This window comes from Penicillium samsonianum (assembly GCF_028829775.1).
Source record: "Penicillium samsonianum strain IBT 33392 chromosome Unknown utg000005l_segment0_segment0, whole genome shotgun sequence".
In the NCBI taxonomy this organism is placed as follows: domain Eukaryota; kingdom Fungi; phylum Ascomycota; class Eurotiomycetes; order Eurotiales; family Aspergillaceae; genus Penicillium; species Penicillium samsonianum.
This window is the reverse complement of record NW_026643263.1, coordinates 930,585-948,804: the sequence shown is the minus strand read 5'-3', so window position 1 is coordinate 948,804 and position 18,220 is coordinate 930,585. Positions and strand designations below refer to the sequence as shown.

Below are 18,220 nucleotides of genomic sequence, written 5' to 3'. Positions count from 1 at the left end.
AAGGACTAGGTGAACAGCACCTAGACAATCGATTTGATAGAGCACGCCGTGCTTAACGGTGCATAGGAGATGAAGATGGCTGAGAAAGGCCGAGGGAAAGAGACGAAGATAGAGGAAGAAGAGGTGAAGTTAGAGTCAAATGAGATATGATTCTTATTATGGCAGCGACGATGTTGAAGCCTTTGCGAATGGAAGGAACAACCGGGGTCTCTCGCGTTTATCAACTCTGGAAGTCAGCAGTAAGCGATGGGCAAGGTGAACGCGCGGTGCTATCTTATATCTAGGACGATGAGATTGGATTACAACAATTCATGGGATATGCGAAGTATATATAGAATAAATCAAGCAAAAGTCAAAAGAGTATAAATTTCCGAGTTAAGCAAAATAACGCGCCTATGGCATGCAGGCAGAAAGGAAATATGTAGCCACTCTTTAATGATCTCTTGAATACAAGCAAGAAACAAGACTTGCCATCATGTTCATCACGGTGTAATCATATCCGGGTAAAAATATGCAGGTCGTCAAACGTCATATCTAACAGGGGTTTAACAGTACAACAGGGAAAGGAGGTGAAAATGCAGGTGAATGTAAGAATAGAAACAGGAATACAAAATTCGAAGGGTACACGACCGAATTGAACTCTGCCACGGGTATCTGCTGCAAAGGGAAACGAAACGCCATGCACCGGCCAAGAATGGTCTATGAGAAATGAAGAGGAGTGGTAGGTAGGGTATGGGTTGTCAAGACATGGATGGGATCGAGTGGAAAGGTGAAATCGGGACGGAAGAATGTAATTGGGCGGTCTGGCGTCAATTTGGTGGTAGGTCTTGAAGGAAGAGGTTGGTGATAGACAATTCGCATGATTGAGGTTGAGGTTTGACACAAACAAGAGACAGCACTCAAATTATTCAGTGCTTTGTCGACTTTCATTGAGCCGGATCGCCCACCTCATTTCTGTTTCAGTCTCTTTGAGCTGAGCAAGAACCCCGGCAATCATGTCGTTGTTGGATTTTGCCGATTCAATCGTTTCCCGGAAGTCGTTATCCTTCAGTTCCTTATACGCGGAGTGCTGGGAGAGCAGCTTCTCATAAGATTCCTTGAGGGTGTCGAATTCCCTATTCTTCTGATCTGCGAGAACCTCTAGCCGCTCGGTGGAGTGTATATGTGTTTTCTGCGCGTTGGCGATAGTGGTGAACTCGGCCCAGATGGCGTTGATTCGTTTTGCAAACTCCGCCTTGTCGCGTTTCGTCGCGCTGGACAGCACTTCGTACTGTGTCTCGTGGTGCTTGGCGATCTCTAGTAACCGGGCTTGTTCGCGATTGTGGTTCTCGCGCTCCTCGCGCATCGTCTGGTTGGTGTGGTTTGCGTCCTTTTCCGCGTCATGCCGCTTGCTACGCTCGTGCTGGAGCTCCGTTCTTAGTTCCTCCAGCTTCCGGTCTTTCCGTGCAATTGAATTGAGGTTAGTCTCGTTGACTTGCTCAAGGTTCCGTAGGCGCTCGTTCATGTTTTGTTGCTGGATCTTGTAGGCCTCGTTGGTTCTTTGGTATTCCTCCGCGCGGGACTTGTAGAGTGTGCATTCACGCGTTAAACGTGCTATTTCCTCCTGGAGATTGTGGATAACACGTCCTGATTTCCCTGTCGCTGCTGCGTGGCCGACTGCTGACCATTCAGATGTGGGGGCATCGCCATTGCTCGTGTCGGCGGGGGTCGCGGAAGGGTTCGGAGGGTTCGAAGGAGACGAGGAGGCTTGATTGTAGTCACCTGGAAGGTGGGGATTGTAAGCTTGAGGGGTAGAGGGAGTGGAATCGGAATCACCAACCATTTTGGCCTTCGGGGGCTAGTTCGTCGAGGAATCCGTTATGCTGGTGCATGTTCAATTGCGTGTCCACATGCGGGAGATTGACTTGTGGCGCTTCTGCACGGATAGGGGGGTCAGCAGCAATCGGTATAAGATTTTTGCTAGGGCTGAGACGCTTCATGACCAGTTTGAAGCCCCCCATGGTGACCGCCCGCGCCTGTCATGAGGAACCGGATGGATGGGAAGAGCAATATGGGAGCAAAAACCAGTAGACCTGTGAAGGGAAAGGCTCATACCAGTATTAGAAGGCAATTGAGCTAGATGTGAGGTCGTTGTCTTATGGTTTTGCTTATTCATCTAGACATCGCAAGGGAGGCCTTTGATCAATAAAGGCGCTGTCTCATGAGATCATCAAAGATCAAAGATCACTAAAAAACAAAATGATCAGAATATTCCAAAACAATGAATTAGCGGTAAGAAAGGTGGTGAAGTTCAAGATCAGTCGATCAATGGTTCTTTGGGTTCCCAACTCCGCGTTCGTCGGGAACGCTACGGCGCTAGCGGAGAACGACAGGTCTTGTTTTCTTCCTTTGGTTTTTCTTGGTGTTTTGGTCCGTTTCACATGTCTGATGCATTGAATATGCCAAATGTAATTGATTACTTCCTCAATGCCTCAGGCCACCTATATATCAACGATATTCAGGGGTATTCTATATACAGGAAGTTATACTCGGTACCATTTTTCCATAACTCCAAAACACCGAATCCAAATATGAGACCGACAACGCCAAAACAGATGAATGAACTAGACAAGGTAGGCCAAGAGACCTGCAATACCCATGACCAATTGTACGGAGTATTGCGGGATAGAAGCTGCGCCAGTCTGCGCGCTTGCGGTGGAGGATGCTTTCTTGCCCTTGACAATCTCAGTGCTAGTAAACATCGGCTTATCTGTTGAGCTGGCAGCGGCAGAGCTAGAAGGGCTACCAGATGGGCCGGCAGCAGAGCTGATGAGGGCCTTGCTGGCAGTGCTGGTCATTGTGGTCTGGGTCCCTTGGGTTGCCTCGGTGGTACCACCAGTGGTATGGGTGTGATGGGCAGCAGTAGTGTGGGTAGTGCCGGTGGTGGTACCTGTTCTAGCAGCAGTAGTAGTACCACTGCTAGTCTCGGAGGTGGCATCCTTAACTTCGGGGATTTCAGCGCCGGGCTTGCCGGCCGACTTCAACAGAGCGGTATAGTTAGTCTGGTCCTTCTGCCTGATCTGGAAGGCGTAGGTATTGCCGTTCTTGATATCGCTATCAGGAGTCCAGGTGAAGCTGCCGCCCTTGGCATCGCCAGTGATCGGCTTGACATCTTGCAGGTTACCAGAGGAACCTTGGCGGAGGAGGATAGTCACAGGCTAAACGGGGTCAGTTTTGTTATGATCCAACATCAGAGGAGATGCGTATTACCACATCAGCAGTGGCACCAGTCCATGTAAGGGTGACCGGCTTGCCAGCTTCAAGGGGCTCCTTGGGCCATGAAGTGAAGGATAGAGGGTCGGCGGCGAGACCAACGGACACAAGGGAAGCCGTGACGGCGATAACACTCTTGGAAAAATGCATTGTGAGGAGAGAAAGTCAATAGACGGCGGGATTTTAAAAACAGTAAGGTGATATCAGAAAAAGTATGTAGTGTTTGCGAACTGGGTGAGCTTGACAGATAACGCGATACAACTTCAAGAAATTTGGTGGCGCATCGCGACTCTTAACTGACGGCAATAATTGCCTGGATCTCTCCCAGCCCCACAGAACTAAGCTTGGAAGTCGCCTGTTGGTATTCTAACGCTGAGACACAAGGGTGTTTGGGGAGAATGTTGCATTCCGATAGCCCTAATAGTGAAGCATCAACATGTTGCCTAAGAAAGCATGTCGTCTACCCTGGCTGGGGAATTCCTGCTAGCAAGTATTGAAAATTCTCGAGACAAAGTTAATTCAACAGTTCGCCTGGGAGAGCTTTAACAGTTTTCATGGCAAAAGTATGGGAGGTCATGCTGCCATTCAGTATCCTTGATCGTACTGACTTGGTGGCTGCGGCATGACTTCATTTTTCTGATAGGCTGAAAGCCCACGAAAATGGTTCGTGCCATTCAACGAAGGACCCAGAACTCATCGATGAGAAGACTGAAGTATGATGGCCCAATAACACGACTCGCCGGGGCATGCTGGAATGCCATCCCTTTCCGGTTTGTTTTGGTGGGGTCGGTCTATAGGGCTATGGCGAACACCAAGATCATTTCTTGCTGCCCATAAAGCATTTCCCGAGCCTTGTTATACCATCGATCTCATACCAAGGGGTGCCATATAGTTCAATACTGTGGTCTGGAGGTTGGGGTGGCTTGATCGCCATCCATAGGGCATGAGGAATACCGAATATTTCTTCAGCCTTCCAACTCAATGGTCTGGTTACATCAATAGAGTTCAAGACCATGAATTTGTGTGGACAAGAAATAATATTCGCAACAGCAATATTGATGCGGAGTAGGTTGAATCGAGTTGAAAGAATGTATACGACCGAGTGCTGCGGGATTAAAGAATATATATCCCCAACGTTGATCCGTACAACGTAAGCAGGGACTAGATTGGTTTCAATGCCACTATAGCTTCACCTATGGTGGTTATAGAGCGATAATGAGTCCCAAAATATGTCAAGTGCGTTGTGCTTTCTTTGAGTGCTAGTTAGGGTTGTCTTTTGACCATTGCTGCGAGCACCATGTGACATCTATTGTTCACTTTCAGCGTTGGGACTTCTAGGGTTAGACTTGCAGTAAGGGATCTGTTGGTAGAGGGCCATTGCTCTTCTAGGCAGGGAACTACGATTATACCTCGCAATATCTAAACCCTCGAGGAGACTTCATTGTCAAACAAATTGAATTGGTATACGCTGATATATGAACCCCTCAGAACTCCCACAAATCCCGCATGAAACACCCTGGACCAGAGTCCACGCCACCATCTTCCTCTAGTAGACGATCTGTGAAGATACGCTTGGGAATCTGGTACTCGACCACAGGAATCTTCTTGAGATTTCTCTCTTCCACTCCAAGATCTGCAGTTACCATGCCCGCATATGTGTGATCAAGGAAATCTTCCAGGCTGTATGCTTGCTTTGTGAACTGCTCGGAGATGATCCGCGCAATGGCCGCAACGTTAGGGTGGAAGTGAGACTGAAGGGTCTCGATCTCCCAAAGACTGCTCTCAATGGCGTTGGTCATGTTGGGGTCAGACTCGTTTGGATCGAATGGATCGTCCATGCCTTCCTTTTCCACTTGCGCGAGTTGATCCTTATCCCGAATAGATCGGTGCATCATGAATGTAGTTGTGGGGTGATTCTTGAAAAAGTTGTACATGAACGGAACGAGCACCACAATGGCGGAGGGAGGGGCATTCAGTGCAAGACGAGCGAGACGCTTGATGAAACTGGCCACCAATGTGGACGGAAGATGGGTTGAGGACAAGAAGGTGTTCAGCAGTCGGAAGAATCGTGATCTGTGCTTTGAGTGCAGCAGCTCGGAATCTAGGAGAGAGTACAGCTTGGCGTAAAATTGAGGGTAGTCCAGGTTCTTTTCCTGGATCAGGTAGAAGAGACCAGACAGTGCGAGGAGAGATGTTGCACCACCGACATTGTATGAGTCCGTCAAGAAGTCCATCAGCAGTTCCGGTCGGTTGAACCACGGCTCGATGTTATGCACCATCATACGCAGCAGGTTTTTGCGCTGCGATTGCGAGAGGTTGTTTCGTAGAATGGCCAGCCATGCCTCCTGTGCCTGCTTCCTGTGGGAGTTCGCGGAAACTAAGCGCTTATTCTTGGTGTCTCGTTTCGCGTAGAAGTTTTCGAACTTGTGTTCCGCTCCAGGTACCTCATCGCAGGTCTGAAGGATCTTAATCAGGGTTTCAAGGACTTCGGGGGATCGTTTCGTAGAGGCATAATCACTGATACAAGTTAGCCACAAGACCCAATAGCAGGAAGAAAGATATACATACGCCATCTGTGTGAAAGTGTGATATCTCACATCCTCATACTCCTTCACAAACTTGGTGACGGCTTCGGATTGCAGATCTTCGCCGTTGTGGGCCTCGATGATGGCCGCGAAGATGTCTTTGAAGAAACCCGTTGACCAAACATTATTCTCGGCACCTGGGATATGGGCAAGACGTTCCTTGACAATGCGCATGCTCAGCGTCAGAGCAGCAATCTAGAGATCGTCAGTAATAGTAACCCCCGCCAGATCAGAGCACACATACCTGAGAGGAAGCATCTGCCTCACGCATGATAGCCACAAGAGCATTCTGATAATCAAGGCAACGCTCCTTCAGCCATGCCACAACGATTTTCTCGTTCTCAGCGGCGCGGCTGGACTCGGTCAAATTTCCTCCGGCGATCAATCGGCTGAACACACGGCAAAGAGAGACGGCCACAGCCATCTCAGGTTTCTCGGCCGACTTCTCGACATTGAGCATGGAGAGCAGGGTCGCAATATTGTTGTAGCCCTTCCGCGACTCCGCAATTTGATTCTCTAGCTCTTGAATAGTAGACAGTTTCTCGGCGAAATTGTCCTCGGCGACAGCGCGGCGCTTGGAGGACGGGCCGCTGGCATTCTTACCGCTCTTGCGCTTCTTAGAGCTTGAATCCGTAACAAGTGCAGGCATTTTGGGCAGGCGTCTTGTAATGTACCGTGAACAGTTTATCTGCAACTTTTTTTTATCGTTTGGACCATCTCGGAAGCTGGTTTTTCCGAAGAACGGAACCACCGCCCGAAGCGGCTAGCGTCTTCACCTCCTAGCCATCCCGAACCTCAAGTCTCCTCAATTCCGTTCACCCACCCCATTGACCAAGATTCTTCCATCTGCAACAATGGCTTCGCGTCTTGCTAAGAGCGCCATTGGTACGCTTTTTACGAACCTCGACCGTCTGATCGACTGGATGCCTTCAGTTACTAACACACCCTAGGCGCATCCCGACTTCGGCCGGCCCTTCCCGCCCGTGGTGTCCCTGCCGTCACTGCCAACCTGACCACCTCTCGTCAGGCCTCCAACGTTCCCGCCGAGGAGCCCTCCAAGAAGGCGCAGTCGATCCTGAACGCCATCCCCGGCAACTCCCTGGTCACCAAGACCGCTACCCTGTCTGCCGCCGCCGGTCTGTCCATCGCCGCCATCAGCAACGAGCTGTACGTCATGAACGAGGAGACCGTCGCTGCTTTCTGTCTGCTGTCTGTCTTCACCGCTGTTGGCAAGTACGGTGGTCCCGCCTACCGCGAGTGGGCCGAGGGTCAGGTCCAGAAGCACAAGGACATCCTGAACGCTGCCCGTGCCGACCACACCAACGCTGTTCAGCAACGTATCGACAACGTATCCCAGATGTCTGGCGTTGTTGAGGTTACCAAGCAGCTTTTCGCTGTTTCCAAGGTAGGAATACTCGGTCGCGTACGTTGATACTTGGGTCGGTCGTTGACAGTCCGTTTCAGGAAACCGCCCAGCTCGAGTCCCAGGCCTACGAGCTCCAGCAGCGCACTGCCCTCGCTGCCGAGGCCAAGCAGGTCCTCGACTCGTGGGTGCGTTACGAGAACCAGGTCAAGCAGCGCCAGCAGCGTGAGCTTGCCGAGTCCGTCATTGCCAAGATCCAGAAGGAGCTTGAGAGCCCCAAGGTTCTCCAGCAGATCCTCCAGCAGAGCGTTGCTGATGTTGAGCGTGAGTTATCCACCAACTGAACTTTGCATAGAATAGTGCTAACGATTCCCAGGCATCATGGCGTCCAAGGCCCTGTAAATGGGCTCCGTTGCTCACTGCATTCGGCATTGTGTACAAAACTATAAGGGCTATTTGCATCTGCCGAGTTAGACCTTGCAATACCATTTTGATTCTTACTCTATATTCGGACACACATGGTTTCAAGACATGTTCTCAAGCGAGTTGGGTTTGGGAATGCCCTCCGGTTGATGTCTGGCATATGAATCTGTTTGGGCCAGTTTCATCGTAGCACACTCTGAATAGAATATGATACAAAGAGATCCTCAAGAGTGCCCATTTGATTGTATTTAACTGGTACCACTCTAGAGCTATGTAGTACTAAGTAAACACTGGCTATTTTATTTGACTGGGTCAATAATTGGGGCAAAGAACCGAGTCCATGCGGCACCCAAGGCGCCCTATGATATGCAGGGTCTAATGCAGCACGCCACCCCCGGGGCCGTGGAGAATGCGATAAGATCTATACTAAGGTTTCATCTGTCTGGGGAATTATATCTCATTGCATACATATGTCCCGGAGATATCCAAATATTTCAAGTATTTCAAGTATTTAATATATTCCATTGTGTGCATGCGGGATACCAGCCGCTGGCCAAGACCCCGGACCCCCGTCATCAGCCCGTGTAAGCCGCCCTACACAGCCACTGTTTATTCCAAGGTTCTCTGTGGTTATTTTTAAATGTCATATTCATCCTCAGCCCTACAAGTATTCTGACAATACCTCCCTCACACCTACCTAACCTTACACCCGACTATCACACACGGCCCACTCCCGCCGCCATCCGATAAGTAGATGCGCATCATGCCCTCACTACGCAACATCCTCCACAAACGCGACGACCTCAGCACCACCCAAACACCCCAAAATGCACCAGCAACACCCCCAGCACCCGAGTTCAAGCTCATCCGCACAGACACACACACCCAAGAGATAATCACCCCGCCATCTAATCCAAACGACCCATTCCCATACCTATCATCACCAACTCAAGACGAGCCCACATCTCCGCGCCGGAGCTTCCAGCTCTTCAACCGCTCCCCCAGACGCGGCTCTGCGTCCTCGCAATCTCCGCCCCGTCGCGAGCGCCGCCTCTCAAACCTCCTTCATCTCGACCATCGCAGTCGCAGTAACTCGCGTGACTCCTCCGCTAACATCCCCGCTGATCTGCCGCAGATCGACGATGATCGCGGCGCGAGTAAGCAGGAGCGCGAGGCGCTGTGGGAGAAGAGGGCTACTGTGCTAGTACAGCAGAATCCGCAGTTTGCGCATTCCGGCTCGTCGTTGCCTGGGCGGCAGGGTGAGGGAGAAGCGTCGCTAGGGTTGGGACTGGGTCTGGAGCAGGCTAGGTCGAGGAGCTCGAGCCAGAGTCGGGTTGGTGTGGATCCGAATGAAGATGTAAGTGGTTACTGCTTTTATATCTGCGTGGGGTTGTGGTTGTGGTTGGAATGTGGGACTAACGGATTATAGATTAATATTCAAGAGGCGATTCGACTGCATGAATCTGGTGGTGAGTTGTTTTTTTATATCCGGCTGAAGATATACGTTGATTAACATTGAATATAGATCTTGAGCGATCAACTCGCATGTTCGGGCAACTTGCTGATCCAAATGGCGCAAATAATCCTCTGAGTCAGGTTCTTTATGGCCTCGCACTACGGTAATAATACGCCCGAGTATTTCTAAATTTTCTAGATGCTAATAAATGTTCAGACACGGATGGGGCTGTCCTGTAGATCCTGCACGTGCTGTGACTTACCTCTCCGCCGCAGCGTCCAATTCCGCCGTGGTTGAGGCGGAGGCCCTCCGTGCTGGGGTCAAGAAAGGTGGAGTTGCAAAAGGCGAGCTTGTTTTGGCTATGTTCGAATTGGCCAATTGCTTCCGCCATGGGTGGGGTATAGCAAAGGATCCTGCTGCTGCCAGACAGTATTACGAGACTGCTGCGAACTTGGGTGACACTGATGCCATGAATGAGGTAGGATGGTGTTACCTTGAGGGATTTGGTGGTAAGAAAGACAAGGTACGTGTGCCCTCCGCTTATGTGTATATTCTGTGCCTATTCTGACTCAATGTGGCTATAGTTCAAAGCGGCCAAGTATTATAGACTTGCTGAGGAGAATGGGTGCCCTACTCTTGGGAATTCATGGTATGTTCAACAGACTGAGAATTGGAGTTTGAATCTAATGGGATACTATAGGATCTGGAAAGAGAAGTACAACCCGAAGTGATCTGCTCGCTCAACAAAGCTAGCAGTCATTACCTCTTTACTACGACGGAGGTAGTAATTATCACCTATATTCTACGATTGATGTATTTCACGGTCTCATTACTCGATGTTTCTTAACTTTTCCTACGTGTCACATCAAAAGTCATGATCGATGTCCTCTATATTCCATATCACAGCTCTCGATGTCCAATTTTCTCAGTACGCCTTTTCTCCGCGATCATACTAGCATCACCACCAGTAACACGTGCCTCCTCCCCATCAAAAATAAAAGCAATGTCTTCAAGCGACCTCCCTCTGGTTTCAGGATAAGTCTTCCAAACAACAACCAACACAACAAGCAGCACGACCAAAAACACAAAATAATATTTCCAAGAAATCCTCTCAAATGCAATAGGGTTAATAAGCTGATTGAAAACCAGCGCTATATAATTCGAGATCATGGAGATAGCAACACCCTTAGCACGCAGCGAGGTCGTCCAGATCTCAGCCGGGTACGCCAAGAGCAGCGGCGTGAAAGCGATATCGTAGCCCGCATAGTAGATGAACAAGAACGGGATCACAGCTGTTCCTACGGCGCTGGTACCCGTCGTCGTGAAGCTTCCCGATAGCGCGGTGATGAAGATATAGCTGATAAGCATTATCATAGTCGATGTGATGAAGAGCGGACGGCGGCCAGCACGGTCGACAAGACACGCGCCTACCACACTCATTATCAGGTTCCAGAGCTGGAGAAAGCCGTTTATAAGGGTTTGGTCTGTGGACGAGGTTATACCGATTGTATCGAGGATAAGGGTTAGATAATATGACACCACACCTCTAGAGCAGATATCCCGTCAGCAACGGACCTCTCCACCCATTCTACCTAGCCAACAATAAGTAAAGCCCAAGTGCACACTTACCCTCCATTCCACTGAGCAAAAACACCCAAAGAAACACTCAAGAAAAGCCGATACCGATTCCCAGGAGTCCTAACACAATCAACCCAGCGTGCCTCCCGTCGAGCCTTCCGCTCCGCCGCCAGACCCTGGCTAATCTCCTCTATCTCAAAAGCCACCAACTGGGACCCCTCATCCCCACCAGCATGGAACCTAACCAGCATACTCCTCGCCTCCTCAACCCGCCCACAGCTAATCAGCCAACGCGGCGACTTTGGTACACACAGCGTCCCAGGCAAAGCAAGAAGCGGCAACACAATCTGCATAAGCACAGGCACGCGCCAAGCCCAGCTACTCTGCACATTCCTCATCCCGAAGGAAACCCACGCCGACAGCGAGGACCCTGCATAGTACTGGCACATGTAGATGGCAGTGACGAGCGAGCGATGTGACGGATACGCGATTTCCGTGACGAGGATGACGGCGCACTGGAACCAGGCGCTGGCGATACCGACCAGCAGCCGGGAGTATATGAATGTATTGGCGTCTGGGGCGGCAGCTTGGAGTCCCACGCCGAGGACGAGGAAGATGTACCCGACTAGGATTGTGGGTTTTCGGCCGAAGCGGTTGGCGGACCATGCTTGGATTGGTAGGAAGATAATGCTTCCTATGTTTTGCAGGGCGTTTATGAAGCCGAGTTTTATTCCTACTGGGTAGCCCATGAATGTTTGCCATTGTGGTAGGGATTGGAGGCTATTCATCAGGGACAGGTCATAGCCAAATGTGCTGGAGAAGAGGATTAGGCTTGCTATCAGGAGGTTCAGGTGGATGAGGTGGGTGGTTTTCCACCATGGTTTGGCCTGGGATTGGGTCGTTAGTTGGTTTTATATTGGTTATTTGATGGAATGGATAGGCTTGTTTATACCGAAGTGAGTCCCGTGACAACTCTTGCGGTGGGCTTGTCTTCCATGATGGGGTTTATTTCCCCATCAGGAAAAGAAGCGAGGAGGGTATTGCCAAGTGTATCTCGCCCTGTCTGGCTTCATGAAATTCCGGAGATCAATCCGTCTCTCTCTTTTCCGGCATCCCGACTTCCCATAAGGAGTATCTTTTCAGGATATTCTGGGGATTTGCGGAGAAGTGGACCTGGACTTAACGGCGCTAGCTGTCGGCTTAGCTCCGAGACAATTGTCCGACTTTCGGTTAAGTGTAGATTTGTATTCTTCGTATGCTATGGGTTGCCGGAGATTAGCCGAGTCAGAGGGGGTGCTAGCACGTACGATATCTGCGAAGGGGCATTGCGGCCAAAGCAATGCCTGATTTTGCATGGTGCCTAAATATGCCCTAATATGCCTGATTTTGAGCTGGTAGAAAGTTAAAATACCCGAATTACTATGACAGAGACCTTAATAAGTAAGTATTTAAGTTCTCCCGAGCTTAAGAACCGAGAAAATGAAGCTTTTCATATAGTACAAATCTAAAGATCACCAGATTTTAAGGTTGTTTACAGTCTTCAAACAATTCCCACTATATAAATGTCCATATTTAATAAAAAATTAGATCAAATTAAAGCTATCCCCACGGTACAGATCTCTATATTGTTGGTCGCTTAGAACTCGGAAAGATCGACACCCAACCTTGGTAGTTTTAATCATTTCCCATTCACCAGTATATTATACGTTAATGCGGTATGAATTCATAAGTCAAAGTGTTCCTCAGGATCTCGATCTTCTTCACCTCTAATTCCGCATGCTACTCAAATCCCTGTATATGGCTGAAGTTCAATATTTACAGCTTGGGATTGCCCCTGCACAATTATTTACTAGCATCCTTCACGTCACATCTGGCTCCACCATTCCCATCCTCCTAGGCTTGCAGTTCCTGATGTGATACGCCAAATATGCCTAGCAAGCCCCACGGTTATTGTTAGACGATGCACTGCTATCTCTTGGAATTCTCGGAAGAAAATTCCAAAGAAGCAACATCGCCCCCGAAAGCGCTATGATAAACGGCATCAAAACCTCTACGCCCTTAGCCTGCGCAAGTACACCAACAATAAACGGAAGAACAGCTGCGCCACCACCACCAAAGGCTGCCGCAAACCCAATCGCGCTCACATGCAAGTGCCTTGGCAAGAGTTTCGTGGTAACAATCACAACCGCCGGGAATAACGGACCCAGAAAGAAACCCTGCAGTGATATAGCGACTGCGCCAGCGTAGAAGTTCGGAACAAGGTATAAAACGAGGCAAAATGCTATCTCGAGAGAGATATAGACCTATCAAAGAGTGAGCTTGTGGTATAACTTGAAGGTAAAAGATATACTGGGAGGACCTACCGAGATGGCAATCTTCTCACCAATCAAAGGCGTCACGAATCCAAGAACAACCCGTCCAAGGGTTATCCCGAGCCAAAATCCTGTAGACGTCATGCTGCTAGAGAACGGTGCGGCATGTCGCACTTCCTTCATGAATGTCACAACCCACCCTCCTAGCGCTACTTCGACGCCAACATATCCAAGTAAGAAGATCGAGCAGGTCCAAGTAATTCGCGCAGAGGGCATTGTGGATAAGACTCTGCGCAAGCCTGCTTCCTCGGATGTATCGCCGGGCTGTTGTTTCTTAGCGAGTTGGAACGACGCTCCTGTGGAATCCCAGAAACACGAAACGCAGACGAAAACCTCAATTGTAGCGCCTCCAATCTAGGAAAATCAGTCACCATGAGCCAGACTCATGCCAGAAAAGTAACTGGACCCAATACCACGTACCATGATGTAATAAAAATAATACCATGGCAAACCAGCATCCGCAACAAGCAGTGATGCAATGAGAGGGCTGATAACAGCACCTGCACCATAAGACCCATGAAGCAGACCGAGTAATTGATTCGCATTATTGAGGTTTCCAATCCAGGCATTCCATGCCGAGTCCGCGAGGCCATTTCCCAACCCTGCGAATATGAATGATACAACGAGGACGGGGAATGGTGGATGCACACAGTTCAAGATATAGGCTATTAGGTGGCACAAAGATGAGATGAAGGCCACGCCTCGTCGGCCGATAGCACAGTGTGCTCGCTCGTTCACGATTGCGGCGGTGGCGTAGCCGATTAGTGGAGAGAGGAAGACGAGGGAGACGATTGTGTAGGAGAGGTTATAGTAGGTTTCGAGCTGGGATTGTGTTAGAAGAGGAGGGGGTTGAGGCTTGGGGGTTAATGTACATATGGGAGGAGTGGCTGGGCGATGGTATTAGGTTAGTATAAGATTCAAGCGTTATAGATATACATCGACGTGGGATCTTACACCGTATGCGGAGTCGTTTGCTCCCATTATTAGGAAGCTCCAGAATGTTGCCAGTGTCTTTGCGATATTAGATCGTGGGTGGTTCCATTTTTCTTCGGTGTTTTGGGAAGACGACTCAGATGACGGTGAAGGCTGATTTCCATGCTGGAGGGTTTGACTTTCATAGATCGGGTTGTGTGAACTATCTTGCACTCCAATAGACATGGTTGTGCTGTTAAATCAACTGAAAAACTCAAGAGCCAGAAACTGAACAGTTAAAAACACAAACCAGAGAGGTAACCAAAGAGCTTTATAGTATTTATCTAAACAGGCTATAAAAGCGTTGTTCGCGGACATCATCTGGCTTTTCATCGAGCGAGAGTTGAGAAAGTTTCCTAATCAGTAACGGAGCGGTACTTTCCGGAATAGGAAGGTCCGCCAGCAAACCCAAAACGTCATGTATATTTCTCGTACGTTGTGGAATTTCATTGTGATAAAACCCACATGTATCCACTCCCATTTCGCTTTCTCCATTAGATAAAAAGCATGGAAACCAAGCCTACAACTCCGTGAAGTTCAACCCTTTTTGGAGCAAGATTCGAATATATCCCTTGAGGCGCAGAATGACTTCTTTTTGGAGCGAGTTCGGAATGTTTCGACAAAACGAGTGCAACAATTCCCTCTCGCCAGTGTATACAGTAGCACTGGTCCAAGTATGATAGTTGGCCAGCTACCAGCTGGAAGCCCTTCCCCTCATTCTCTGTGAAAGTTATCTCCAAAGAAAAGTACATTTCCAGTAGGCTCTATCCTGATTATTCTTTACCGTTGAAAGTATCCAATGACTATCTGGCTAGAACCGAGGCAAACTGCTGTGCTGAGGCATTGCTTGCTCAGGCAGTTTGCCAGACCTCTGTCATTTTTTTCCTTTGTCCCCATGAAACTATATAGTTGGCTTCATGGCAGTGATAGTGCTTTCCATCATCGACACTCATCACAAACGATCAGTGGCCTCGCGTATTGAGCAACGTTTCCATATATATCGATATACTATATATACCTAGGCACCTAGGTAAACTTCATATATTCTTTAAGTCATTGGAAAATGCTTCGGGAAATCGTCGGGAAATGAGAGTACGCCGCCGGGTTTTACTGCGAGAGTTGACGGTCCACGGCGGAGCAAAAAAAGGCAGTCTATGACTGGGTCGCGAATGGTCATAGGGAAACACCAACTGTGAACGACCCCGAATGGGACGAGCTGTGCCAAGCAACCAGTGCCCAGCTCGCTACCCGTATCACTACCGGCATAGTAATAATCCAACCACCATGACTTCTCGGTCAACATTTCGCTTAAATCATCAACATTACACTTGAACCAATGGCGTCACCTTAGTCTTCGTCGCGGGATACCCGCTCACCCTCACTAGAATATGCCGAAGCTCATACGACGACCGAGTGGGACGTGTTTGGTTTGGCGAAGGTTTCGTCGACCCACTCAGGTGACCAACTAGATGGTTTGAGTGAAATGTTGATGGTTAAAGTGCACTGTTGATGGTGTCCCGTTCTCAAACGCCGTCGACCATATAGCCCAACTTCGCTGCAGTCACCGCTTCCACCGCCCGCGCTTTACGCGCAGCTCACGGTCATCGCCACACCAGTAGGGGCGTTTCGATTATAACAATCGCGTCTAACTCGGATGTCGAAGCCGTTATACCAACGCAGCCAGCCACCGGTGACATCACCCAGTTCGCTCAGGACCAGGATGGCAATGAACTGTCCCTCTTTGAGTGTCTACTGATCCAGTTTCCAACCGCCTTACTGAACCTGGCGCTTCACCCCACCTCATTCAGCGTGACTGATGTGTCTTGCAATACCTTTTGTACTATACTCCTAGCCCGGATAAGGGGTACATACAAGAATTCTACAATGATACGATTAATCAACCCCTACTGTTCGAAGAAATTATTCGAAGAAAGATAATTAAATAAGTGATGTTCTAAATGCCTCCAGAAAGACTTTCCAATGGATCCAGCACAAGAATTCCGAAATACATGACACCTTTGAAGACAGCTGTCTTCGAATCTTTGAACAAATAAACCAAGTATATGAAATCGAGCCCGATTGGCCGATTTCCGAGCATAGTCGCCATACAAAATGCGCCAATGTAGAATTGTAAAACGCCAAATTTGCTTAACGCTAGCTCATTTCTTTTGCTGCAGGAGTAGCAGTTGAGCCCGGACCAAAATCTGTCCGACTCTCGGGTTTCTGCTTGGCTGCTCTCTGCTCAGCCTGTGCACGCATCCGGTCGGTCATTTCATCCAACTGTCGAGCAGACCCAGAAGCGTATTGACAATGGCGGCGAATTGCTGGCCCATATTTGTAGAAAATCCATGGGAATGGTAGACAAGCTAGAGCGAGGAAAGCCGAGATTGAGGATGCCCAGTGAATGCCAAGGTTCTGATACATTGGCGTGGTGAAGAGCGGGCTATGTAGATATCATGTTAGTTTGCTGCTAGGGCTTTGATCGTGATCAGAAAAGGTGAAGACATACAATGCCGCGCCGAAAAGGGCCCGTATGACAGCATTACCTGCTAACGCCGATGCCGCGTAAATAGTATACCCATCGACCAGGTAGTTCACCACACTCAGGAAGATTGACACGTGAGAAAACCCGAAAAGTACAGTTCCAATCTCGCAGACAATCCAATGGATGCGTGGGAAGTTGGTCCAGGCGAACCAAAATAGTCCTATAGGAAGGGTAACTGCTCCGACCATCGCCGGAATGAGCCGAGCTTCGGGAGGTGGGCGGCCATAGGCTGTGCGATCGGCGACTTTCTTATACCGGCCGTCATCGAGGATTGAATATGCGCATCCGAGAATCTGCCCGATCATCATCCCAAGGAAGGACAGGCCGGAGGTGCTCTGGGGCCACTTGAGATTTTCTTCGAAGACAATCGGGAAGGCAGCGAACTCCATATACATCGTTCCGTAAACTGTTGAAAATTGTATTAGTTCCTAAAGAACAACATTGGAAAGTGATAAGACTTACTGATAGCCATGTAGATAGACAAAAGCAACACAATCGGCTCCATAAACAGCAAGATCCAGGGTCGGACCATGGTCTTGGTGAAGATCTGACCAGCAGTCCGATTTGCGTTGCCAACATCTAGACGACTCTTGTACACAGCTCCAGTCAGTTTACTGAGCTTGGCAGCGCGCTTCTGCAGTAGGACTGGGGTGTAAGTCTCGGGGATAAAAGCGATCCCAACCAGGAACACCACTCCATTGAAGATAGTTATAAGTCCCTGAACCCACTCCCAGCCTTTTGACACGGCCAAAAAGTCGCAAGTGATTGGTCCGAGACTAGGACCTAGGAAAGGGGCTCCAATAAAGGCGATCGTAGCCAACCCTCTATCCCGGGCTGTATACATGTCTGAAACCACACCTCCAGCATTTGAAATTGCCGAAGAACCAAACGCACCTGCGAGGAATCGTAAGACTAGCAGTGTCGCAATATTCGGGCTTGCAATGGTTGCCCCAGCAAATAGTGTAGTCAACCCGTACGTGATGAAGTAGATGATCTGACGACCCCAAAGCTCGGAAAGCGGAGCCCAGATAGCTGGCCCGATGGCGAAGGCGAGAACAAAAAGTGAGGTGTCGGCAACAATTAGCTCAGTGCTGGTACCAAAGCGTTGCTGGATCTGGGGGTTGGCTGCTGAAAGAGCAGACGAAGCAAAAGTAATGGACAAAAAGGAAGCAGCTTGTAGAAGTGTGATTGACCATTTCAGCCAATCCTGCATTTGATGGGGATCGCGAGCATCTTCGTGAAGCCAGTCGACCAAGTAAGGATCTTCTGCCGTGCCATTTCCCTCCCATTCGTGGTTGAGAACATCGTCGGTGATGATGTCTTGGGACAGAACTAGCTGGTATAGAGGTATCCGAAAGGAATTGCTGGTTTTTTCTGTGGTTGACATGTTTTGAGGATTTTTTTTAATTGAGAATATTCCGAAGAAACATGGAATCTCGAAGTTGCCGTCAAAATAAGTCTGGGGGAATGGTTAGATTTAAGCATCCAGCGGCGATGGCGTTGAAAAGATGAAGGGAAATTGATATAAACCATTGATAATGATTGGAAATTTTTGCAAGGTGATTTGAAATCAGATTGCAAACGACGTCGGAGACATTTGGACTGGAATTTGACAAAATTCCCCTTAAAAGGCATGTTAGTGCTTCCTTTGAAGCTGTATTTTTGTATAAAAGA

At 49.0% G+C, this 18,220-nt stretch overlaps 9 protein-coding genes across 9 annotated transcripts; 2 read left to right on the top strand and 7 right to left on the bottom strand.

Annotated features, from left to right (window-relative positions):
* Positions 1 to 904: 904 nt before the first annotated feature.
* On the bottom strand, positions 905 to 2,000 carry N7471_009265 (uncharacterized protein; the record flags this gene model as incomplete). Its single annotated transcript, XM_057281984.1, has 2 exons — positions 905 to 1,761; positions 1,820 to 2,000. The coding sequence occupies 2 exons, from the start codon at positions 1,998 to 2,000 to the stop codon at positions 905 to 907; spliced, it is 1,038 nt and encodes a 345-aa protein (XP_057132867.1).
* Positions 2,001 to 2,216: 216 nt separating this feature from the next.
* N7471_009264 (uncharacterized protein) lies at positions 2,217 to 2,538 on the bottom strand (the record flags this gene model as incomplete). Its single annotated transcript, XM_057281983.1, has 2 exons — positions 2,217 to 2,470; positions 2,529 to 2,538. The coding sequence occupies 2 exons, from the start codon at positions 2,536 to 2,538 to the stop codon at positions 2,217 to 2,219; spliced, it is 264 nt and encodes an 87-aa protein (XP_057132866.1).
* Positions 2,539 to 2,603: 65 nt separating this feature from the next.
* Positions 2,604 to 3,402, bottom strand: N7471_009263 (GPI anchored serine-threonine rich family protein; the record flags this gene model as incomplete). Its single annotated transcript, XM_057281982.1, has 2 exons — positions 2,604 to 3,197; positions 3,250 to 3,402. The coding sequence occupies 2 exons, from the start codon at positions 3,400 to 3,402 to the stop codon at positions 2,604 to 2,606; spliced, it is 747 nt and encodes a 248-aa protein (XP_057132865.1).
* A 1,289-nt stretch (positions 3,403 to 4,691) lies between these two features.
* noc4 (ribosome biosynthesis protein NOC4) lies at positions 4,692 to 6,498 on the bottom strand. The gene is made up of 3 exons (XM_057281981.1): positions 6,082 to 6,498; positions 5,821 to 6,032; positions 4,692 to 5,769 (listed from the first exon to the last, which is right to left on the bottom strand). The coding sequence occupies exons 1-3, from the start codon at positions 6,484 to 6,486 to the stop codon at positions 4,737 to 4,739; spliced, it is 1,650 nt and encodes a 549-aa protein (XP_057132864.1). The 5' UTR covers positions 6,487 to 6,498; the 3' UTR covers positions 4,692 to 4,736.
* Positions 6,499 to 6,604: 106 nt separating this feature from the next.
* On the top strand, positions 6,605 to 7,857 carry atp4 (F1F0 ATP synthase subunit 4; the record flags this gene model as incomplete). Its single annotated transcript, XM_057281980.1, has 4 exons — positions 6,605 to 6,722; positions 6,788 to 7,242; positions 7,302 to 7,524; positions 7,577 to 7,857. Coding segments are annotated over 4 exons (822 nt in total), but the record flags the coding sequence as incomplete, so codon positions are not given.
* A 520-nt stretch (positions 7,858 to 8,377) lies between these two features.
* On the top strand, positions 8,378 to 9,901 carry N7471_009260 (tetratricopeptide repeat protein; the record flags this gene model as incomplete). The annotated part of the gene is made up of 6 exons (XM_057281979.1): positions 8,378 to 8,980; positions 9,053 to 9,092; positions 9,149 to 9,242; positions 9,296 to 9,602; positions 9,664 to 9,728; positions 9,780 to 9,901. The coding sequence occupies 6 exons, from the start codon at positions 8,378 to 8,380 to the stop codon at positions 9,808 to 9,810; spliced, it is 1,140 nt and encodes a 379-aa protein (XP_057132862.1). The 3' UTR covers positions 9,811 to 9,901.
* A 78-nt stretch (positions 9,902 to 9,979) lies between these two features.
* Positions 9,980 to 11,654, bottom strand: N7471_009259 (uncharacterized protein; the record flags this gene model as incomplete). Its single annotated transcript, XM_057281978.1, has 3 exons — positions 9,980 to 10,625; positions 10,709 to 11,544; positions 11,610 to 11,654. 3 exons carry the CDS (start codon positions 11,652 to 11,654, stop codon positions 9,980 to 9,982), a joined length of 1,527 nt encoding a protein of 508 aa, XP_057132861.1.
* Positions 11,655 to 12,588: 934 nt separating this feature from the next.
* N7471_009258 (uncharacterized protein) lies at positions 12,589 to 14,187 on the bottom strand (the record flags this gene model as incomplete). The annotated part of the gene is made up of 5 exons (XM_057281977.1): positions 12,589 to 12,960; positions 13,021 to 13,383; positions 13,450 to 13,851; positions 13,902 to 13,916; positions 13,984 to 14,187. The coding sequence occupies 5 exons, from the start codon at positions 14,185 to 14,187 to the stop codon at positions 12,589 to 12,591; spliced, it is 1,356 nt and encodes a 451-aa protein (XP_057132860.1).
* Positions 14,188 to 16,155: 1,968 nt separating this feature from the next.
* On the bottom strand, positions 16,156 to 17,933 carry N7471_009257 (MFS transporter; the record flags this gene model as incomplete). The annotated part of the gene is made up of 3 exons (XM_057281976.1): positions 16,156 to 16,444; positions 16,511 to 16,952; positions 17,009 to 17,933. The coding sequence occupies 3 exons, from the start codon at positions 17,931 to 17,933 to the stop codon at positions 16,156 to 16,158; spliced, it is 1,656 nt and encodes a 551-aa protein (XP_057132859.1).
* Between the last annotated feature and the right edge of the window lie 287 nt (positions 17,934 to 18,220).

Coding starts and splice junctions, on each gene's coding strand:
- noc4 (XM_057281981.1), bottom strand. CDS start 6,486: ATGCCTGCACTTGTTACGGATTCAAGCTCTAAGAAGCGCAAGAGCGGT. Junction 6,033..6,081: donor AGGCAGATGCTTCCTCTCAG/GTATGTGTGCTC, acceptor GACGATCTCTAG/ATTGCTGCTCTGACGCTGAG. Junction 5,770..5,820: donor CACACTTTCACACAGATGGC/GTATGTATATCT, acceptor AACTTGTATCAG/TGATTATGCCTCTACGAAAC.